General features: G+C 39.9%; 5 protein-coding genes across 5 annotated transcripts; 2 read left to right on the top strand and 3 right to left on the bottom strand.

Moving 5' to 3' along the window:
• Positions 1–316: 316 nt before the first annotated feature.
• tysnd1 (trypsin like peroxisomal matrix peptidase 1) lies at positions 317–3,165 on the bottom strand. The gene is made up of 4 exons (XM_072390901.1): positions 1,834–3,165; positions 1,193–1,323; positions 910–1,095; positions 317–723 (listed from the first exon to the last, which is right to left on the bottom strand). The coding sequence occupies exons 1-4, from the start codon at positions 2,913–2,915 to the stop codon at positions 521–523; spliced, it is 1,602 nt and encodes a 533-aa protein (XP_072247002.1). The 5' UTR covers positions 2,916–3,165; the 3' UTR covers positions 317–520.
• Positions 3,166–4,214: 1,049 nt separating this feature from the next.
• On the bottom strand, positions 4,215–8,433 carry sar1ab (secretion associated, Ras related GTPase 1Ab). The gene is made up of 7 exons (XM_072390900.1): positions 8,352–8,433; positions 7,308–7,378; positions 6,523–6,642; positions 6,365–6,430; positions 6,160–6,263; positions 5,935–6,066; positions 4,215–5,466 (listed from the first exon to the last, which is right to left on the bottom strand). Exons 2-7 carry the CDS (start codon positions 7,363–7,365, stop codon positions 5,350–5,352), a joined length of 597 nt encoding a protein of 198 aa, XP_072247001.1. The 5' UTR covers positions 7,366–7,378; positions 8,352–8,433; the 3' UTR covers positions 4,215–5,349.
• An 839-nt stretch (positions 8,434–9,272) lies between these two features.
• On the bottom strand, positions 9,273–13,501 carry ppa1b (inorganic pyrophosphatase 1b). The gene is made up of 11 exons (XM_072390899.1): positions 13,347–13,501; positions 12,346–12,410; positions 11,975–12,028; positions 10,975–11,094; positions 10,761–10,847; positions 10,490–10,616; positions 10,273–10,400; positions 9,980–10,065; positions 9,794–9,869; positions 9,666–9,705; positions 9,273–9,575 (listed from the first exon to the last, which is right to left on the bottom strand). The coding sequence occupies exons 1-11, from the start codon at positions 13,405–13,407 to the stop codon at positions 9,544–9,546; spliced, it is 876 nt and encodes a 291-aa protein (XP_072247000.1). The 5' UTR covers positions 13,408–13,501; the 3' UTR covers positions 9,273–9,543.
• Positions 13,502–14,823: 1,322 nt separating this feature from the next.
• Positions 14,824–19,632, top strand: eif4ebp2 (eukaryotic translation initiation factor 4E binding protein 2). Its single transcript, XM_072390898.1, has 3 exons — positions 14,824–15,139; positions 16,224–16,403; positions 17,779–19,632. The coding sequence occupies exons 1-3, from the start codon at positions 15,007–15,009 to the stop codon at positions 17,808–17,810; spliced, it is 345 nt and encodes a 114-aa protein (XP_072246999.1). The 5' UTR covers positions 14,824–15,006; the 3' UTR covers positions 17,811–19,632.
• A 755-nt stretch (positions 19,633–20,387) lies between these two features.
• rps24 (ribosomal protein S24) lies at positions 20,388–23,761 on the top strand. The gene is made up of 5 exons (XM_072390897.1): positions 20,388–20,504; positions 21,144–21,209; positions 21,304–21,513; positions 22,186–22,299; positions 23,683–23,761. The coding sequence occupies exons 1-5, from the start codon at positions 20,502–20,504 to the stop codon at positions 23,683–23,685; spliced, it is 396 nt and encodes a 131-aa protein (XP_072246998.1). The 5' UTR covers positions 20,388–20,501; the 3' UTR covers positions 23,686–23,761.
• The last annotated feature ends 241 nt before the right edge of the window (positions 23,762–24,002 follow it).

Here is a 24,002-nt window from a genome sequence, read left to right as displayed (position 1 = left end):
CCTTGGTAAAACAAACCCTTTGCACCAGAACCAGGTGTAGATCTTCACACATGCTTCTAGAAATAGTGTCTTTGATGTCTGTGACTGTAAAATAAGCAAGAATCAGATCCAATTTATCTATCCAATTTATAATATAATTTATATTTATCTAATTTCATCTAATGCTTGATGACTTTTTAAAGTTAGAGGTGTAAGTAATTAACATGTCCTTAGTCAGTCTTTTCTCTATTTATACTTCTTATGTGTTTTACTTGTCATAATCAGTCATGATAACTGTTATTTGTGAAAATGTGAACAGAAATACACCCAGCATAAGGAATGTTACAAGGATAAACATTTATTCCAATGAAATTAAAGTGCATTAAAACAATTAAAACCGGTATACATGTCATTTTTAACATGGCTGTTAGTGTAAAAATCGACCACGTGATTCTGGCAGGTATTTAGTAACATTAACCTCGTAAGACGTGGCTTTATGTCTGTCACAAATTTTGTGTCTCTCAAAAAGCAGAATTGTGAGTTACAGTTTACTTTGAGAACCCTGTAGCCTCCACACGCGTCTAACTTCTTTGTCGGTGGTGTTCAGCGCCCTGAACACATTGACATCCCCTATCTGGTGAAATTTCTGTAGCAGTCTCTGGAAAACAGTCACTGGGATGCTAAAGTTGAGGTGCGGGTAAGTCACTCTTGCAGCCAAGTCCCTTGTGTTGCTGGACACAATCCCTGCAACACAGCAAATACATTGTAACACGTCCTCAAAACTGCATATACAGCAGTAAATAATGAGCAATCTGATGCAGGCAAGTGCTTTTTTTCTCCCTACACATGCTGTGTAGACTTCCTGTGGTCATCATGTGCCCCCTCCTGTTCAAGAGGAGTATATGGTTTTGTAGGTGTAGCGCTCCTTACCCATCAGCTCTCCTGAATTTCTCTGCACCACAGCGCCCCCACTGGTCCCTGCTTGTACTGCACATGTGGTCTGAAGCATGACAGGCTGGGAATTCAAGCTAATGGCTTTGGAAAGGATGCCGCAGGTCAGGGATGGACCACAGGTCCGACCCAAACCACCATATCCCACTACAACCACAGGTTCACCTGGAGGTATATAAACCACGCTGAAAATTAATCTCACTATAGTTTCATTAGTATGAAGAGACAGAGTTCTCCTCTGAAACTGAATCTTGATTCAAACCTGGACTGAAACTCTGCGACATTCGAGGTACCACAACTTCTGGGACAGGGACTCTAAGCTCTACCAAAGCCAGATCGTAAGATGAAGACGCTTTAGTGGAGAAGAGCACATCACCCACGATGACATGGACTCTGTGAGTAAGAAATCACCAAAAACAAAGATAACATTGCAGTAACACATTTATGATTTCACACAGCGTGGCTACACACAGATAATGCTTTATGGTCGGTCTGGGCCTGAGGCCTGAATCCTAGGTGTGAGACACTTAGAACAGACTGAAGTAGATGGAGATGGCCATCTTCATGCATTCTAGTGTGTTTCACCATTTAGTTAATCTTGGTCATTTTCACTCTTAATTTGGCCAAAATAACCAAAATAAACTTCATGTATTTTGGTCATTTATTTCTTTATTTATCAAAACGTTTAATTCTGTTTCACGATGTGCTATGTCAAATATTTTGCGCAACTTTGTGTTAAGTCTCATTTATCGTATTTTTTTTTTCTGCGCTTGATTTGTCTATTTTTGTCCACTTTTTACCATTTGAAAATAACTTTTATCTGGTCTCTGATATGCTGATATAAACAGAACCCAAATGCAGCAAACACTTCAATGGAATCTTAAATAATAAGTGTGCTGTCACCTGTCCCCGTGATGGAACTTCAGGGAGACTGTAGACTTCCCACTGATGACGTGCCGGCAAGTCACAACCAGCTTTGTTGTGATGACAACCCCTGAGCCCCAGACCTGCCCACTGTCCACAAAGCACACAGTGGGGTATTTAACAGCTTCTGACCCATGAGCTGTGGAGGACATGTGGAGATCTGCCTGTCCCGGATGGAGCAAAACATCACTGAGAGGATCTTGAATGCTTGTACAACGGATGACATTCCTGAAGATCGAATGAAAAGAGCACACTAGAGTGAGGCCTATCCACTCATTGGCCTTCCAGCCAAATGGAGACACAATCAGTCCAATGAGACGCATGCTCTCTGCACCGTTCATAGCGAACAATCCTCCACCTTCTGTCCCTGGCAAGCAGCGAGCATCAGTGAGTATGACTGCATTGTCCTCTCCAGCAAGGTTACTGATGATCCCTTTGCTGAGGGTACTGATGAAGAGATCTAAGCAAAGGGAGCCAAAAGGAGAACCACATGCGACAACTGGGCAGCCTTTCTTGAGAGATGAGCTGCTCTGCCAGGGTATGGCCTCTAAATCCGTACTGCTGTCAACCAACAGGCCTGCTTTGAGTACAGCAAACCAGCTGAGGAACTGGGTGTCTCTGACCAGCTCCTCATCCTCTTCGTTACCATGGAAACGCCACTGGTCTGCCTCTTGGAAAAGTGCCAGGAAAGCCTGTCTGAACTCCACACAGTTCACTAGCATTAGCAGCTCAGCTGAAACCTCCTGTTGCCGTGCTGTTTTGCTCCTGGAGCCAGTGAACGCCTCTCTCGGTGCTTTCTGGTTGAAATCCAGCTCTCGCCGAGAAGATAAACAAACACGGATTTTAAGTTTGTCACTGAAGCTGTGCGGAAAAAGTAATCCAAGGTCCGGGGAGAGATGCTCCCTGTCGGTAATAAACCGTGAAAACGGAAGCCCAATGCATATGATTGTTCCAGTTTGAGGATGCACGACAACTCCGCTGCAACTAAAGGGCTTCTTTACTGTTAAAGCCCCAGAAACTTTGACTACACAGCAGCATTTATCCACATTCTTTAACTCCATACCGCTATAGCAGTGCAACTCTATCAAAGTCCACTTAAGTCAAGCCAGGCGAAAACAGTCGAAAGGGCAGTGCAATAAACCCACCCACGGACTGGTGGTGAAATAAGAAGACAAACCTCCACACTGTTGAAATCTAACCAAGTGTCTTCAAGTTTAAACTGTTATCTAAACGCAAATATTCTCCAAAGGAACCGCTTGATAACTTTAAGTTATTACTCTGACTTCCTGGTTTTGTCTCGTTGTTCCACGTGATTGGTCAGAATGCGTGCATGTCTAGCCAATGGGAGGCAAGAAGGAGAGAACGTAGGCGCTTGTTTTGCAACACAGTGTATTTCCCCCCCAAAAATGGAATCTCTATAACGTTTGGTACACTAACAATAATGTGTAAGCATGCATTTAATTCAGTGTACATTAGAAGACGTGGAATTGTGTATGTTAACAGTTTTCATTTACTTTAGCTATTTAGTTTGAGCAATGCAAAGGTATCACCATGTAGTTTGACTTGTTTACACAGGTTATGTATAGCTTACATTTTATATGATGCCAGATTCAGTGGGAAACTATTGTGGTTCAAATTTTGTAAAAAGAAAAAGAACAGAAAGGATGGATCAGCTAGTTGGTTTGATTTGTATTGGACCTCAGCTGAAGTAGCACATAATTACTCATTTGAATTGTAAGAACCAATACCAGGTCAATAATGTGAATCATTTTTATATACTGTTGCTGTGCTGTGAGATGAAGGCTACCCAGCTCACCTCCCAACAGGTATCAAGAACCACTGTCCCTTTACGAGTCAGTGTTTACAATATCACAGTCCCCTGGTGATGATCTCAATGTGATGGATCCCTCATGGCAGATCTGCTGGCTGCATGTAGAAAATAAGCCATAACTTGTGAGTGTCTCAACCTCTTCGCTTCTGTGACTAAGTTAATTTCTTTAATCAAGTATATACACTGGGGAAAATTAAATTAGTGTGGGAGAAATGTACTCAATTGTGGTAAAAGTAGTTTATCAGCCCCAAACACAAGACTTTATTTTCCATGTGTATAACTGGAATATTACCATTTAATTTTTTTCTTTCTTCTTCTAGAAAAGTGTTTGCTTTGCCCTGAATCCCTCCCGACAAGTAAAACCTCTCATACTTTGTTTCATTTAATCAAATCCCTTTTCTTCTTTTTGACTAAGCTGATCAAAATGTGTCTCTAAAACAGCGACAGAAACATACAGAATGATTCCCTAATGGACAGGGATTTAAATCTGATTGCTAAAAATAATTAAGAAATGACTAAAAAAAAAAGGTTAAAGGATTGTCAAAAATATTTATTCTAAAGTGTCACACATGTCAAATAAAAATGATCTACCTTTCAGAAAAGATCATTTACTTCATATCTCAATCCTTTACATAACATAAGGCAAGCTTATTCTCATTGAAAAATATAAATAATATCTTATACACAAAATAATGTATAATATAGTATTGCACTGTAATTTTCTGCTAATGTTTTGCATACCCTACTTTTAAGCACCCCCCCCCCCCAAAGTACTCTCATAATATCACCGCATGTTGTAAGCAGCAACTAGTCACTAAGTACTCATGTTATGTCACAGTAGTTAAAAACGGGTATTTTTGGATCCTCTCCACAAAAAAAGTGTGAGTTTGTTTTCTTCAATTGTCTAATATGGTTTAGCGTGAAATACAGCTCCTCGTAGGAAAAGCCAGTAACTGTGGTCACATTCATACAATCGGGTGCAGTCATAAACCTTACAGTACAACACAATCAAGAGAACTGTCAGTATCCAAGGAGGTACCAGGCTACTGTTTTAACTTTTAAAAAAATGGCGCAGAATTTTTGTGGCATTCTCCAGATTGAAACTACTTTGTTGTTGGCAACATTTATAGGTACATTAAGATTCCCATTAGTGTGAAAGAAAAGTAATGACAAAAGCAAAGCTACACTGTGCTTCTGTGCCAGCAACAATGTTTTATCTTCAAGCTTGTGGGAGTCGATGCAAGTCTGCAATGTTAACTTGTTAAACTGTAAGTCAACACCAGCAGCCAAATATAAACCCAACTTGGAAACTGTCTCATAGCAACAACATGCTCTACTGTATATGGCAGACAGGATTCCCTAAAGGCGTTACTGTAAGTGAAAGAAGGAACCACAACACGGAAATTTGTCTCCACTCTCAGTCTGAATTACACAGACTCATGATTCGTAACTTATCTTTGACCTGTTGTGGTATGACGCACAGATTTCTGTGATCATGCAAAAAATACAGGGTATATCAAAACAAAACACTATTCAAGACCTAAGCCTTCTAAGTACAACAAATAGAATATTCAATGAAATGTATCTCTACTGCAGGTAGTTTTGTGTGGAACATGTCTTTGTATGGACAGGCAGCAAGGTAAGTCTGATTATGAGAACGTCAGTCAGTCGATATACTGGGACAGCCAGCGGAAACCTTCTCCGTATCCCTGTCTTTTCAGCACGCTACACATGAAAACCTCCATTGGCCTCAAATTCAGCTCCTTCAGTGACACGGTGCCCTGAAAAGAAAGCAAAATAGACGTCTAAAACAATGGATTTCAATTCACAACCCACACTTTTTAACATAATTCTCCACTTAACACGAACAACTGATATCTTAAACCTGTAGTTTCCTGCATATATAACAGCGAAAAGGCTCAATGTGTTATCTGTTTTTCTCAAGACACATGCTAATGATGAAAAATTTGCATTAGCTAGGTGATGAGCCAAAATATCTTTGCCCCCAATTAACACCGTATTCAGCAACACCAGAGACAATTAGTGCAGTTATTCCTGCCTTTGGCAATAACACTTTTCCTCTGTCGGCCCTGTGAGACCTGCAAGGCAGATTTAACACTGCAAATATCATCCTTTTTTCTTTCTTTCACTTTATACCTCACACATGGATGCAACAACTGCATACTAAGACACAAACATATCCCTGGTCGATTACGAAAAAATAATTAAATCCCACATGTGTCCACTACCTTTCCAGTTGTTTGTCCATGAAGACCAAATATTCCTCTGAGTGCATCCTCGCTGATGGCCTCTGGGCGGTCTATCTTATTCCCCAGGATGAGAAGCGGGATGTTGGCGATGGTTTCATCTGTTAGCATGGCCTAAACACAAAAAGTGTGGATCAAACAGATCAGTTCTGACAGAGACAGGTATAAGCAACTGTGTTGATTTAAATGTCGATTTGATTAACTCACATCTAGTTCCGCTTTAGCTTCTGCTAGTCGCTCATGATCAGCACAATCCACCATGTATACTATACCGTTTATGGCTGGGAAGTAATTCTTCCAGATCCTTCGTGCTGTTGGAGCATTTCACAATTTTTGTGACACGCTGCATATGCATCAGTTCAACTCTACATGGTACGAAAGAAAGAGCCAGCAGCACATTCTTTACTCACACCTTGTGTATGACCGCCAAGGTCAAATGTGGTGAATGTCATTCCAGCTATGGTCAGCTCCTCGGATGCTGGAGGCAGAGAGGAAACACTGACTTTAGATGAGCGACAAAGCCAAGAAACATGAGGCTGACTGCTGCATATGTTAAACTCCTGAGCGTACTTGGGTATAGTGTTGGCATGTGCTGTCCAAGCCTGTCATCTCTGAGCATCTGCAAGAGTGTCGTTTTTCCAGCATTGTCTAATCCGAGGAAAACCAGCTTTCCAGTCTTCCTGTATAACCCTGAAGACAAGAGGGAAAAAAGGAAAAACAAAGAACGTTAAGTGAACACACAGCAAAGGCAACAGACTGTCCGTCTGTCTGCTTATCAGCAAGACTATGCAAAAACCACCTGGAGGAATTTCATTCAACTTAATGTAGAGGTGAGACTTGAAATTAGACTAAAATCTTTTTTTAGAACTATCTAGGCTAGCGGTTTAGTTTTTTTGATAAAAGATTTCGATCTTCAGTCATTTTCTTGGATAAGTGAAAGTTAAAATACTAGAAATGAAGAGGATAACAATAAAGAGGATAAAGTTTTGGGTATTCATTTGTATTTCTATACGAAATAACTGAGCCACAGACATTTATTAAGACTATTTCAGTTTGAACTTTTCTTCACAGGTGTGCTTATTCTGTTTGTGTCACACAAACAAGTGTCGAGATGCAGCGACCCAAAGTGTGTGACAAAAACAGTTCAAAGGATTTTCAAAGTCTGAGACATGGCATGAAATATCATTTAGTTACAGAGTTTATGAAAAACCATTCAATTCCCCCAGAACTAATACGTCCGATCTCTTTAACCACATCGCAAACATTTAATATATTCTTTTGATAATCAGTGTAATATTTCCCCACCTCCTGGGGAGACCCAGGTCACACTTAAGGACCTGTGCGTTATACATTACCTAATAGTTGCAGGACGTTGCTGAAGCTCCTGTAGATCCAGTCGAATATAAAAGACATTTCTCTTAACTACCTGAAATACAACATGCAAAAACAGTTACATACATCCAGTGAAGTTTATGGCATTGTCATAAATAACAATAAATAAGACCAGAACGCTAAAACATCATTGCTAAATGATGTTGTTGTGTTACAGAGTCCAGGACTGAGGCTCATTGTGAACCATTCTTCCTGACCCTGGTTTAATCTGCTGGTATGTGTAAGCTCTGTATAATCACACAAGTTTTAACGCGTCAAAGGAAAGGAGCTAAGCAATGCAACTAACGGGCCTCAGTGGGGTTTGGATGCTTGTTTGTTCTGAGAGCAGTCTCCCGCAAGTCACACTGATCTTCCTCTGACTATTTTTATGACAAGTCGTGGGTAGGACATCTGATCTGGGTTGTCACCCCTGCCTTTCCCTCACGGACACACAAACACCTGTCCCTCTCTGTGAACTTCATGTTCTGTATGCAGTGAATAGTGGCGCTTCTACTGATTTCAGGCTTCGAGAAATTACTCAGTTGTTGATTACTACAAAACATGTGAGTGGGCTGATTATACAAGACATTCAAGAGCAACATCAGTGGGACAAACTGGGACAAACTGGGCACCGCTGCTCACTAAACCCTTAAACAAAACTTCGGTAGCCATGTCAGAAATAGCTAAATTTCCATCAAAACTCTCGAACAAATATACACGAATAAAACTAAAAAGTACAACAAGCCACTAAAATTACAACTAAGCCCCTCCCAAAAAAAAGTTTGTTCCAGTTAATTCACGATCAGTGCCACAGTTCGGCTCGTCACACATCGCTAGTGGTAACAACATCATGTGTCAAAGAGAGACAAACACCGAGAAATTTAGTAAGACGAGCGCAAAAAGCCTGTCCAGAAAGGCCGAAAAAAAGTAACAATTCAGTCATGTCAGGAGAGGGCTTCAACGGGCAAACTTGAATGGAAATGTGGGAACTTCGCGAAAGTGAAGTTATTACATAATTTGGGTATTACCTTGGTCTGCCGAGTTCGTGAACTCCTTGTCCGTTAGATTTTGGTCCAAGCCTGTCCCGTCGACTGACGTGAAGGCAGCGAGTTTGACAGTTAACCGGAAATACGTCATTAGGAAGGCTAATTAAGTGAGAGTGTTTGTGACAGCGTCAAAAAGTTGTAAATTACAAAAGCTTTATAATATTCGACACGTGACTTTAGCTCTTCCTCTACTAATAGACATTATGACACGACTGTTGGTTCCTTCAGAGATAAAAGCTGAAAGAGCTAAAGCTAAAAATTACAAATACATTTGATGAAACACTGCGAAATTAATTTAGATGATTCTTTAACTTCAGAATATTCACTTGTCCTTAATTGTAAATGTATTTAGTTGGTCCAACATTGTTTTATTATTCCCAGCCAGTCTATATTGTGTTGTAAATTCATTTCTATCTAATATGCCAAATTTTGAGAGCAATTTTACATTTTCACTATCAGTTTTTTTACACAATCCCAAAAATACAAATTAAAATCAATTAAACGCTGAAGAAAATAACTAACTAATAAAAATGTATAACATGATGCTTTAAACCTCATTATTCTCAATATGGATATCCATAGATTTTGAAAACAAAGGTTTTTAATATTGAACATTTTTGCTGAAACACCATCATATGTGTCAGAAAGATCTACACATCTCAGTTGCATCTCAGTTGAATCAAGTATCTATCAAACCGACTTATAAGACCCAACACAGATCAGAAACACTACACAACAGCACAACATTCTTAATTTAAAAAGAAAAATGACTAGCAGTGAGCACTAGGTGGCAGCATTATAAAAACTAGAGTTCAGTTTTGAAAAAAAGAAGAGAAAACTTTCTTCTTCTTTTTTTTAAACCCACTTTCTAAGGGCTGTACTCACTGAACACACACTTTGATGTTAATTTACCCAGAGAAGCTTTATTAAAGCAATTCAATGTCACAGTGCAGAAATATCTACTAGGCACAGTATCTGTACTTCAATGACAGCATATCTCTTAAGAGATCCTTGTTAAATAAGTGATAATATAATTGTTCTTGACGAGGACATTGAGTCTCTTCTCTGTCTCTACAGTATCTAACCGCTACTCCTCCATCTACATGAGGTCCATCTTCAAGTGTCAAAGTCACTGATAGGCCTTTCTTTTCCTCCAACTCTTTCAGCTACTGAATCACTTCTTCTCACTGTAGAACCATTTATCAACTAGAAATGAAAAAGAAAAAAAAACACATTAATCAGTGAAACTCAGCAGGAATTAAAAAATTACAGACGGTAATATTCATGAAACGCTACCTGATGAGGGGATAGGCTCTTCTTTTCCACAAGGACATGTCTGAAAGGAGATGGAAAGGTCAGCTGCAGAGGCCTTAGTGTTGAAACGTCTGTTATGTTGCAAAATGGTAGAAAATCCAAAGTCTTACCCCACCAACCGCAGCCTTGGCCTCATCGGCTGAGCAGCAGTAAGGGCTGTCACCAGCTGAGACACACGTGTTTTTGCTGTTTTGTAGAAATTTACAGTTATAATCAAGACATAACTAAGTGTGAGACTACATCCGTTTTTAAAGCAAATGTGCTTCAGCTAAAGTCAAGGCAGCTGCTGTGTTTACCAGTTGAGTTCACCAGCATTGGTTTGTTGGGAAATGAGGGCTTTCCAGAAGTTGTGAGTGTTCTTGATTACCTCAATGGCAAAGTCCTGAAAAATAAAACCATGAATGCTCAACTAGGAATAAGGGTTATGTTTTCAAATCAACTTTAATAGTTTGACGAAACTCCTTAAAACACTATTTTTCTTCAGCATAACAGCTTAACCGGTTGAACGGGACAACACCAACTGAATTCTGGGGGTTCATCTCAGCATATTTACAACAAACAAAGTAAAGGAGTTGCATTAGAAGGAGACCTTGTCTTTGAACTCCTCGTTGAAGGCAAAACGGTTCTCTGGTTTCCCATCTGGCACTTTGTACCTCCTGAACCAGTCGACCGTGGCCTCCAGATAACCAGGCTTCAGGCGCTGGACATCACCGATGTCTGAAATCCACAAGGACGACAAAACAGATAATGATGTCACCGATGCTGCACTGCAGATACGCTCTAAGAGAGTGAACCGAGATGCTTACTGTTATATTCACTAGCTTCAGGGTCCTCTACGTTGATCGCAATCACTTTCCAATCAGTTTCCCCCTCGTCAATCATGGCCAGGACACCAAGTATCTTCACTTTGATTACCTCACCACGAGAGCACACCTGGAGGGGTCATTTTAGTTTTTGGCTATGATAAGTTATCAGTCACATAGGGGGAGTAACAGAGGGCACCAACAGTACTACCCTGAATGAACTGAATGGTAGGAATGTGTATAAACATAACAGTGTGAAACAGGGCTTCTGTACCTTACTGCCAATTTCACAGACGTCAATGGGATCGTTGTCGCCGCAGCAGCCAGTGTCTCCATCTTTATGCGCTGGATCTTCCCATGTCTGAAACACGAGAGCAGACTTAAAACCTCTCAATGTTTGCCATTGCTTGTTGTTAATCTCCAACGCACTCAATAGCACAGATTTCAGGAGAGCACAAACGCATCACGCTTGCACACAAAACACTGACCTGAGGAATGGCTCCATAGTTCCAGATGTAGCCTTTGTGTGGGAAAACATTGGCAACGTATCGCAGCTTGCCTTTCTTCACATCTTGTTTTATTGGGTTTAGCACGTCTTTTGTAGCAATCTGAAATAACAAACAGCACCTCTGTCAGTATTAAAGATGCAATTACTGATTATTACAAAAAAATAAAGAAGTCTTTCATTTTGAACGACGTGCATGATCAAGAATACATTCACAGTATTTAAAATCACACTAAAGTTAGAAATATTCATTGTCAACATATCTTTCACTATTGCAGGTCATTTTACAACATGAAGACTTAGAGGCATGCTATTGGGAAATAGCTCCCAGACCTTTGACTGAGATAAAGTAGCAACACCAAAGCGTAGACATACAGTGGTCCAAGTAGTCATTTTATTTATGTTTTACTGAGTAAAAAGTCAGAAATATTAGCATTAATGTACATTTAAAGTATCAAAAATAAAAGCAGTCACTATGCAGAATGGGATATTTAAGAATTATGTGCATCACATTGTTAAATTATAATTATCTATGCATTAATGTGTTCATCACTTAAAGCCAATAAGGGTGGAGGAGCAACTTTACATTGAACTAAAGCTCCAAAGGAACTTCTAGCAACTGTTGTCAGGTGTAGTGGAGTTAAAAGGTACAAGAGAAAATAGAAAAATAATGTTCATAATGCACCTCATAATGTTCATTTTTAAGTGCAGTGCTTGAGTAAATGTACATGGTGTTTTTATTTTAAACTAATAGTTTTGCACCTGAGTAGGTTTGGGTGGCGCACGAGCTTCATGTCTTAACAGTGCCCACCTGATAAGGCACTGATAGAGGGTTGCACTGGGCCACCACATGAATTAGCATGCTCTCATGACTGCTTATTGTTTTGCACTTTATCCTATGAAAAAAAAAAAAAAAAAAGCTAAAGACACTTTGGTCAAACAGACGCCATAACTATATGGTTAATGAAGAAGGAGAGCCTCACCTCCATCTTTGCATTTGTCCATCGCGGTACCTCAACCACCACATGAAAGATGTTCTACAAGAGAGAGAAAAATCGGTCAAAGCAAACGTCTAACAGTCGTTTATTCTGGACCTACAGCATTTCTAAACACTTCCTGACATTTTCCAAACGGAAGCAGGATTAACTGGTTTAAAAATCATGGCACATATTGACAGAGTACTGAGAGAGTAAAGAGTAAAGGCCAGTGCCTCTCAAACAGACTGTGACCTTGCGGTTCTGCACAGTATTAACTGGAAAAAAAATAAATAAATCTAAAACGTTACTAAGATAGCGAAGCTACAAAACTGCATTTGGCAATACAGCAGGTGGAACTTAAAAAAATGCTTCCTTACTTGACTCTCATCGGCGTATACTGGTATGTCATGGAATGGTGAGATGTACTTTCCTTCAGCATTTTCTGGAAAACAATCAGATGAGAAACTATATGAGTATGAGAGGCAGTTAAGAGCTGCAATTGACAACTTTTCTATCATCCACAGAGGAGATATTCCATTAGGAAATTGACTTTCACTTTTGACCAAATTAACCCCACATATTAGTCAGTGTAGTTTGATCTCATAGCTCAATGACCAAGAACGATAGTGCACATAACAGCAAAGACAATGCGAGTTTAGATTAAAAGCCAACACTTCACGAAGGTTATTGTTACATTTATTACTAATGGAATGAGCTAAATCTGTATTCACTTTCATTTTGATGGTTATGTAACGACCTATTGTGATAGCCCTGACACTTAAATACCTCATAGCTTAAAGCTACTGATTGGAGCAGTAAAATCATGAGAGAGCAACAACGTTAAAAACTGAAAAATGATACATGATGATAGAAAATCAAGCGTACGAAGTTAGAAAGAGGACTTTGTCCTGGGGCAATGTATCAATAGGTTTATTATGCTCAGAGAAGGCGTTGTCTCATCACTCGAGGCGTCTGGGTGACGTGTTTCAGCACCTTTGACTAAAAAAATGACTAACTTTCCTTGGCCAGGTTCAATCAAAGACGAGGATGACACAGATTTAAAATGAGACCGACACCACGTAACTTGGTGTAACACGACAATAACCGAAGATCTATTCCCTTCAATATAAAATAATGAAGAAAAACCCCAGTGAAAAATCCAACCAATGTGGGGACCCGCGTTTTTAATTTCAAGTTCAACCATGCATTTCCACGTTGTAATTCACATAACGAAACACATCAGCTGGAACGAATTCATTGATAAGAATAAATAAATTAGTGACACGTGGGAGGCTACGTCTGGCCTGTTGTGTTAAGAGTATAGCAGTCACGGCAGCAAGTAAATACAAAACTTTATTTCTACTCATGCTTTACTTACTGAAGAACAAGCGGTAGCTCAGGGAGTTCGGGTTTCCCCTCTCTTCAACAGTAAAACTCATGATTCAAGTGCAGGTTTATGTTACCGCTCCGTTCGGAAAGGAGGATGGCGACGGAAGCACAGGTCGGAGCCGGGGTGGCAGTCACGGACGCCAGAGCGCATGCGCACGTTCTCAATGATACCTTCAGGAACTATCGGAAATATAACTGTTGGGGAGATTAAACTGTAATGCCGTCACAAATACGCTAAATTTGGTATTCAGTTTGTGTGGAAGTCCGCCCATCCAGTGTAATGTTTAAATAAAATGACGCAGCGATGCACATAGAGTTAAAAGCCACTGATATGTATGGCCAAGCACACTATCTTGCTATATGTTAACCTGTTTTTGTTCTTTTTTACATAAGTAATTCATGTCTTAAAAGACCATTTAAATACTATGTGAGTATGTATGTATGTACATACATGTATGTGATGTATGTAATTTTTTTCTGGTAGAAGTATAAAGAACATGAGTCTATACACAACCTGAACAATAGCTATATTGAATAAATCACATGTACCATTTCCCCAAAATCAAATTTATTCATTATTAGAGGGCTCAGGGATCTTTCCTGGGGATGATTTTGAAGACTTTTTTGCAGCATGTCTTACCAGGATAGACACCAACCCCAGTCTCGCCTCAAAACTTTGTCAATACCTGCCATTTTAAAGTGTCAGAGCCTCATCCACAGGATTTATTCGTAAGTAAGTAAGTAAGATAAAAACAGGTTGTAGAGTTTTGGAGCATGTCAGAGACATTGGAGAATGGTAGTGGGAGCCTCAGTCAAATAACAAAATTGTCCTCATAAATGTGACAAGACAAGGACTGCATATTTATGTCAACTATTTTCTGTTTTACTGCGGCACATTTCATGAACATCTTTGAGTTCGGTTTATATTATACCGCGATGCCCTTATGTGAACTTTGCCTGGTGTTGTAGGCTGAAACTTTGTAACTTTGTAATTGCCTGTAATTGTTGTTGTAAGGTTCTGCCATCTACTGCAGGGAAGGGGTGTGCTAAAGGGAGCAGGTTCCTGTTGTGCTCATAAAAGCTGAGGAGTCCAGAGATTAATTGCGGCTGTAAAAATTAGTTGAACATTTTACGAGTTTCTGAAGTTTCTGAATGCAGCATCGAATCCGTGGATGAATCAGTGACAGCGTTTCATGCACAGCCATTTCAATAATCTATGATAAGGTGACAAATTAGATATGATTTTATCAGATTCTTATTATCACTGACTACCTATTTTGAATAAATGTTCTTTTTATGCTTTTGTGAGCTCTGCTTTGTTTATGTCTTAGTAAATACCAGTACCACCCTGCTGAATTTTTCAACCAAAGAACGAAGAGAATGCAGTATATATATTTTTCTAAAATAAAGTAGGCCGGCCGCACTGTCAGTGACGCTCCTCTCTGACTTCATATCCGCCCGCAGCTCGTCGCGCTTCCTGCCTTTGCTGAGGGAGGGGACGGTGCTGACGGCTGGGAGGACGAAAGGAGAAACAAGAAAGCTTTCGGGAAGCGACACAAGAGTGGGGAACGGCCCGGGTTTCCACCGTCCGTCGGGAGATAAATACCGAAGTTTTCTGCAGCCGCAGGATTTGTCACTAATCGCCGAAAATGTCGACCAGTCGTCAGCTTAGCGAGAGCAGGGCCATCCCGACCAGGACGGTGTTGATCAACGACACAACGCAGCTACCTCATGACTACTGTACCACCCCCGGAGGCACTTTATTCTCTACCACTCCTGGAGGTGAGAGGAGATCCCATCTTCTTTGTCCTATCTATGAAAACTGAGCTCACTGAGCTTCCTGTGCTGTTTGAGCCCACAGCTAACCCTTTTCTGTTCTGTCAGTGTGGCCGCGGTTGCGTTGTCATCTCGATCAAAACAATAACAAAGATTAACGCCGCCCCTTTGCTCTCTTGCTGCAGTCTGATTGGCTGATTCGCAGCGCAGAGCTTCTTAGAACTGCTTCGCTACCTGCTGTTGTATTTACATGACATACAACTGTGTGTTTACCATTAGCGTAATGGAATAGAAAGAACTATTAATCAGTTTTGTATCATGTTGGTGGGGCAACGCCAGAGCAATGATTCATCGCAAGGAAACAATGGCCCTTGTAAAGGAAGAGCAATAAATCCAACAAAGGTATTGCCACATATTGCCGCGGGAGTGTCTGACATTCTGTAATTCTCTAGAAGAAGGTAATACTACTGGTACTAAGGTGCTACTGCAAAGGCGTTGTCTTCTACTGAGCTTATCCATCAATGAAACTGTTTTCCATTTGCAATGTCAGTAAAAAATGTCCACCGCCGTTTCCCACAGCCCAAGATGGCAGGTGTCTTAGAACAGACTTATTCACACAGCTGTTGTTTTTATTAGTCACATCCACGTGACTAAGAAAATGTATGACTCTGTTGCATTGCAATAATTGAACAGAACCCAGAACAGAGCCAAAGTCAAACTCTTTCAGAAGGCAGTAGACCACTGTGTATAAACTCGGGAAGTTTGACTCTTTTACAGCAGAACCTCATGTGAAACATGAAAACATTTACTTTCTGATCTACATTTTCCCTGTTTTGGTTTTGTTATCAAACTCCTTCATCCCCCACTTAGTAAAAATGGAGCTTTTATTGCTAAATGTGTCTCAACACATACAACTCCTGTATGACGAGTGGATGAATCCCGACACGCCTGAATCTGGGCCCACTGGATGACGGCCAGCCTACTGACTCATATGACTGTACCTACAAAAGATTTCTTATGTGGGTTAGATAGATTTTAATGCCGGTTGAAGGCACATGAGTAACATAAGCTTGATCTGTCTTGTGCATAGGAACCCGCATCATCTACGATCGCAAATTTCTACTGGACAGGCGTAATTCTCCCATTGCCCAAACTCCTCCTGCACATCTCCCTGTCATCCCTGGAGTCACCAGCCAAAATGTCCTGAGTGAGAATCGGAAGAACGAAGCCAACAACCACATCAACAACCACGCTGGCAAGCCCGCAACAGGTATGGCTTATGATATGGAATGAACAGATAGATAGAGAATTGAATTGCTAATTTCTGCCACAAACCTGATTTTGCAGCAGAGGGGCAGCTTGTTGGCATCTTAAGTAAACTAGCTGGAGCACAGCATGGCATCAGCACAGTGTCTCTTCTCCTAATATGCTGCATCTTAAATGTTCCCAATAAAGCACAAATTCTCAAGCTGTCAGACAGTGAAACAACTCGTTGGGACTCTGTGTTCGGTCGCAGTCCCTCGCATTGGCTTCTTCTCTACTCTAATAAGATAAAACCACCAGTCACTTAAAGGGGAACTCTTTTATTTTTAAACCTATACCTTATTTCTGGCATGAAATACGTTTATCTACTCACCGAGAGCAGTTTGGCGAAAGTCGGCGTCCATCAGAAGCTATTTAGATAACTCGCGATCGGCGTTTATCCATATAACGGAGTGAACGGGGCAGGGACGATGCAGCCTCTAAATAAGCCATTATCTGTCTTTATTTCAATACTTTAAGAAGAATGAATAAACGAATGTGTACTATAGCTCTGTAACCCTGAATAGGATGAAATTGGCATGGAAAATGAATAAATGAATGAGCAGCGAGGGAGGAAAAAACATACTGGAAGGAGACCGCACCGGTAAAGGTGTATATGACACAAAATCACATGATATATATCGTATTGTACGGTACAGTACATTGGTCATCTCATATGATCTCGATCAACATTTGAAAGTCTCTTTGGAAATGATTGACACCATTCCTTCTCTGCTAAAAAGGAGAGAGACTATCCAGGTCGTAATCGGCACACACAGGGTAAGTAGGGTGCATGTGTGCTCTTGGCATCGGCAACCCAGACAGCTACAGATTGCACTGTGAACAGATTGTGGAGCAACAAAGATATTTCATCAAGAAAGGCTTTGCTCATTTCAACAAGACAATGACAAAACACATTTTTCTCTCATTGCTTTGTAGCAAAAGAGGCAGGTTGTTAAACTGGCCCGCTTGCAATCGAGACCTGTCACACAGCATTGTTGCAGCATTATGCTACAGTAAATACATTAAACGAGGCCCCAGACTGTTGAGCAGCTGCATCCATTAGATTTGAAGGGGAAAACATTTTGCTGTCAAAACTACAGCGAGAATCCCAGTTGTGGACAAAATCAAACAACAGTGTCTCCAGTCAGAAGCTCTTTTAGCTGTGCTGCTGCGAGGGAAAGTTCCATACATCATTCCTGCTCTCTAATGATGCTCTCTATATTCAGATATTTGTGTTTTACACTGCTCGCTGTTGTAAAAATGTGCTGGTGGTAAGTCAGCCCAGCCTGTTCCACACATTTCAACACCCCTGTTTTTTTTCTTTTTGTTTTGCTGTCAAGGTGAAGACGCTCAGTTTGAAATGGACATCTAACTGACTGGAACCGCACCAGCATAAGAAAACGACCTGGCATCGCGTGTGCCAGTGGCTTGGCTTGTAGAAACCAATGTTGTGAGCCCTCATGGCAGCCATCTTCTTTAGCTCCTCGTCTCACTGCTGGATGTAATGTGTGTAAACCATGGGGATCTAATATATCGCGCATATACACATGCCGAGTGGCCAACTCTCAAGGCTAGATTTATTTGAGTAAATTTTTTAGGCTACCAGCCAAATCAGTTACAACAAGGGAGTGGGCCTGATTTGGTTTTACCAAGTCAAATTGTCCAATTAGTTAGCTCCAGGGCTCATCTTCCAGCTATGTGTGAGTTGGGATCTCAAACGGAGTATTCCGAAAACTGATAATATATATATGTAAGTTAATTGGAAGGGGAAGTGGTCATTTTTAGTACTGACCTTTTTTATTTTTATTTTTTCCAGTTTGGTTTTCGGAACTACTTGAAAAGCTCCACAATCCATTACCAGTCAGACCGCTTAGTTTCCAGAGATGGTATGCGAGGGGATGCTGATTTGTTTTATTGTTTTCCAACATTCCAAGATTTTAATATCCATTACCAACACACGCCTGCATGACTTTCTTAGTTCAAGGAGAAAATGGTTTTTAAAATGAAATTTAAGCTACAGTTTTGTAATCATCCACTGATTGTATATAAAGCAAATTTTAAATTTTGTCCATTGAAATCAGCCTTTTTCTGTGGAATTACCTTCAGTAAAGTGTAATGATGTCAAGGCACTCAAGAAAAAAAAAAATCTACACATTGATCAGGTTCAGGTTTTGATTGAATCGGGCAGGTAAGAAACGGCACAATCTGCCAGGTGTTCTTAAATTTCCAGACCAGAAAAACATCTAGATCAACATGGAAATGGTCAACAGTCCAATATTCATTTTTACGTGCGATATAGTAAGATAAAAAACAAACTGAAAACTTGAAATAATCCAGATGTTTTATATGCTTTTTGTTTTTTTAATACTGTTTCTTAGTATTGAGGGTATCTGCGCAGATGCAAGTTCAGTCAAGCCTTTGAATTTGGTAAAGAAAACAGACAACGTTGTTTGGATCGGGCGCTTGTCCCCTAATCTACAAAACCGGTCCCCAGTGTCCTTAAAACCGTTTGACATTCTTCAATGCTTTTCATGCGTCACACCCGCCCCATGCCTTACATTGCATGAAATGCAGCAACTAGTTTCCTTGTCATCAGTTTGTACTTTCCAACAGATGTTTATTTTTTCACGGTAACATTGTACTTGGCAACAGAGCGGAACAGGTCATTCCCTTCCTCAAAATGCTGTGAAGTTTGGAAGTGTGGGACTCGGAATTTCAGATGGCATTGTGGTAAAAGCGCCACCAGGCTCATTTTATCCCTATAATTAGTTGAAGTTTCACACCGCATAACAGAGTTTTCAAGTTGTTGTTTTTTCCTCAGTGTGACTGAAACTGAATGGTCTCTGTTATTGTTTTTTTTTTGTTCATTTCATTTTGAGTTTTACTTACCTCTATCGAAGTTTGGTGACAAATTCATCAATAGGTTGCTTGAACCCTGTTAGCGTTGCACATTTTTGGTGATAAAAGTCTTCGTGTTACAGCATCATAATTCAGATGGCAGATTTTTCCAGGTCTGTTTGGTTTGACATTGAGGGCCTAACATTATGTTTTGAAAGAGATTTGAAACAAACTTTACTGTAACCTTCTGTTCTGATTTCAAATAACTTTATTTCAAATAAAACTCCAATGCCAGTGGACACTGTTGCTGCAAGATCAATAAAATTCTGTAACAGAAAAAAAAATATATGATTCTGCGTTTGATTGTCTTGGTTTTGTGTAGTTCATCTACTATAGTTGGAAAGCAGATGGAATGGAGATGCATGTGTAAGTGGATAATGTGTTGAATTTGGAAAGACTGATTGGCTGATAATGATAAGAGATAATAATAAAAAGAAAGGACATCGCTGTACGACAATGTCTCTGCCACTATTTAATTCTGTGAAAGAGAATAGATCTTTTCTCAGTTTACATGCACTGAAAATTAAAACAAAATACCTGCAGTTGTTTATTATACCATAACAAAATGGGTGAATAGATAATATAAGTAATGCCATTTGCACATTTTTGTACATATATTTTGTCATAGAAGAATTTAGGTGGCAGAAGGTTGGTAGTTGGTGAAGATATGAGTTCCAGCAGAGTTGCATAGGCAAAAATATTCCATACATTTTCTAATAGTGTGAGCCATCGCGTATTTTTTATATTTATTTGCTTTTTTTTTTGTTTTATAGTGGCTCATTAAAATTATTTTTGTGGACAATTAGACCTCTTTTTCCCTTTTCTAGTCTTTCCTAACAATCGATTATTTTAAGGAACTTAAATCATACAATAATCAGGATTATTTCAAGGTTTTGTTGATCCCTTATAAATTGCAGAACAAAAACATTCTTTAAGGCTGAAAATAGCTTTAGGCTTTGGTAATATTTCAGTTTACAATTTGTGTAACAGAACAGCGATGCCACATTGTGAACTAGATATGTAACACGTGAACTAAAACTGAAAGCAAACCGATTTTGCGTCAGGCAGTTCAAGTGAGTCCTCGGTGAATTTTCTGCAGGCATTAATCCGGTCGCCTGCTGGTCCTTCCTCCTTTTTTACGTCCCTGAGTGAGGCCGGCGTCAAGATGGTGAGTCTTGTGGAGAAAATTATAAATAAAATCCGTCGATCATCGAGGCCATCCGATCATCAACACATATTTCTCACAGCTGAAATGTTGATGAATGTTTGGCTTATTGTAAAATGGCAGAATTGATGAATAAAGAGACACTTAAAGGAAGTACAACGTTACCTTTCCAAAGCTAGCCTGACTGGTGTTGACCCGGGCTAACACACGCTGCGTGTACATCTTCTACGTTGACTTGGTTTATTTTCACTCCTTTTTTTCCACGTTGCTTTCGTAATTACAGAATATGTTTAAACGACAAATGCTTAACGAGTCAGTGGTATTTTTAATTAGCAGTATGAGGTGTTAGCATGTAGGGGCTAACGTTAGCCTACACTATAGAGTGCTCTAGCGAGGCCCCATCAATATGGGATGTTAATAACAATGTACCTGTGTTAACTGGCACACGAGCATACTAAAGTATGGTACGTTCATTCTGTTAAAAGCCTTTAAATTTCTATATTAGAAGTCAATGGTAAGCAGTTGGAAAGCTCTGTCGGATAATGTGTGAGACATGCTGTATACATGAAGCAAACTTGTTGCTGGAGCCCTTGTCCTTAATATTCTGGTAATAACCGTATCATCTTCTCCCCCTTCCCTCAGAATGACACAGTAACGGTCAGGACTCGCAAGTTCATGACGAACCGACTGCTTCAGAGGAAGCAAATGGTAAACTTTCCCACTTGTTACCTTTTTTTTTTTTTTTAATTATTTGTTTGCATCTGTCAAATAATTTTTTAACCACTTCTTTTTCTTTGTGTAGGTCGTCGATGTCCTCCATCCCGGCAAAGCCACAGTCCCCAAGACTGAAATCAGAGAGAAGCTTGCCAAGATGTACAAGACCACCCCTGATGTTGTGTTCGTCTTTGGCTTCAGGACTCAGTTTGGTGGTGGCAAGACAACAGGCTTTGCCATGGTCTATGACTCGTTAGACTATGCCAAGAAGAATGAGCCCAAACACAGACTTGCCAGGGTGAGCTTAGAGCCATTTTCCACATGTATGCATGAATATGTATGCACGGTCTTTATAAATGTTTATTTACATGTTAATGAAGCAGTATGACTAGGTTGTTGCGTGCAGTTTCACAGGTTGATTCTTTTTGAAGTTGATTGTATATCCGGATGGATAACGTTAGAAAATCGGTGTCTTGCACATTAGTTTGGAAATATTATTGACATGTCCATTTTTCAATAGGACATTTTAGATGATCTCATTAGGAAAATGTAAGTGGAGGTGGCAGCACTAAAAGTTTGTGTACAACGGGGGGATGAAAACAATTCTTCCAATTAAATTCTAATGTAGGGGACATGAAACTTGTCTCTTCCTGCTTTAAGAACTGAAACAGGGCGGATACATGTATCTGTAACATGCTCATTTTGGGAAAAGATGAAAACTCTTGCTATTTTGTTTCATATGATTTCATTGTCCTCAAAGTGATGGTTCCTCTTCGAGTTTGTTGGTTCAGTTTAGGATCACTGTGCCTTATGGTTGTTACACAAGTGTTTTCCTCTATCCGTTCATGAAAAGATACCCAATCAGCAACGTTTCAAAAGATCGTTACAGAGGCACTTGACGGTTTTACAGAAATTGGTCTGAAGTCTTAGAACTGTCTGACAAAAATAACACTTCCTTTATGTTCCCCAGCATGGTCTGTATGAGAAAAAGAAGACCTCAAGGAAACAGCGAAAGGAACGCAAGAACAGAATGAAGAAAGTACGAGGCATCAAGAAGGCCAGTGTTGGAGCTGCTGGCAAAAAGGTATCGTGATACATTTTAAATAATAGGTGACCAGTCGCTGACCACAAATTATTATATACAAATGCTGACCGTAGAGAAAGCATCACATTTAAGTCGCCCGATTGTTTCTTGACTTTTCATTGCACACCTGTTCTTTTGCTACCCTGTCATTCTTTATTTTGACTGTTTTAACTTCCTTTTTCATCTTTCCAACCGTATCAAATTTTCTACGGAAACTGTAGAAGGTAAATGTTGCCTAAGTAGACTAACTGCATTGTGCAGATAATCCAGGAACTGTAGATGATAGCTAACTCTTCCCTATAGACCCTCACATCTTTATCTTAGCCATATCCGTTTTCCTTTTGGATGTACAAGCTGCATCCATGAAAGAATTTCTCCCACCCACAATACTTACTAGGCCATCCCTTCTCCTAGTACTAATTAGAACTAATGTGTACTAATGGTGTTATAAACCCTGTTTTGAGAACCTGACAGTATAGAGATCCTTTTAGCAATAACTGAGTGCTTTTAAAGAAAATATTGTACCAATCGGTGACATCTCCTGCTGTAGTTGATTTGAGTGAAATCCTGTATAATCCTGTACCCGTGTGGCACCGGTCACTGACTTCACATCACATAGATCAGATCCCCGGCTGAACTATGTTCAATAACTTCCATTTTTAGCTGTAATAGCTTAAATGAGGGTGACTGCTAAAATATTAACAGCCATTTTCCATTATTGTGTTCAGAGATTTTTCTACTCCATGTTTCAATTTTTAACATTATTTTGTTCCATTTTTTGTGTTTTTGTTCCTGATTTTGCTTCCCATGGATTTCTTTTGCAGAAATGAAGTGTCAGTTTGCAGGTATAGAAGCAGAATAAGCATGGTGTGCCATTGTGTTGCACATCCTAAGCTGATAGACTTCAGCTGTGCTATGCATGTCGTACACTACTTCCCCCTGCAGTTTTCCCACTGTGTTTTTCTCCCATGTTGTTTCAAACCCTTGGGCTTGTCGTTTTTTCCACTACACCAACCCTTTTTACTACTGTCTCTGCTGTGGTGGGTATATCTACTAGGCTTTACGCACCCTGACTTGTATTTGAACAAGTTCAAGACCTTATACACTGCAAGTTTCTAGTAAATAGAAGCTGGGTGCAGCATGTTGATCTGAGTTTTTTGTGTGCCTTTGTGGGGTGAGGAGTAGCTGAACTAAAACACTGCCAGTGTGTGAATTGTAAACTGAAAGTTCTGCTCTTTATGATGTACTTATCAGACTATAATTTTGAGTTTGAAAATGCTTCTCTCACTTTAGACTAAGATGAAATACCCACGTCCATGTCCATGCTGTTGCTGTAGCATTTGAATGTGCTCTGACGCTAACATTGCTGTTATCTTGTTGCAGTGAGCCCGGACAGCCAGGGAGAGTCTGCGTGCTCAAGATGTTCTTGTATATTGTCATCCAATAAAGTTTTGGGAAAAAAGACACTTGTGACTATTTGATTGACCGTTTTCTGATGTAAATATTGAACTGTATTTCCTTATTGCAGTTGCATATATGCTAGGAAATGTAGGTGCATTGCCTGAAACGGCTCAAAGATGCAGATGCAAGACTTGACTAACCTGTCAATGTGCACAGCACACATGAATGCCAGCATGATGAAACACACACAAAAAAAAACATTAAAATTCTGCCGTGGTATGAATAAACCATTGCACAGCAAA

Source organism: Leuresthes tenuis, unplaced genomic scaffold (assembly GCF_036924035.1).
Source record: "Leuresthes tenuis unplaced genomic scaffold, fLeuTen1.0.hap1 SCAF_8, whole genome shotgun sequence".
NCBI classification, from domain to species: Eukaryota; Metazoa; Chordata; class Actinopteri; order Atheriniformes; family Atherinopsidae; genus Leuresthes; species Leuresthes tenuis.
The sequence above is the reverse complement of the archived record's forward strand: the minus strand, read 5'-3'. Positions and strand labels throughout refer to the sequence as shown.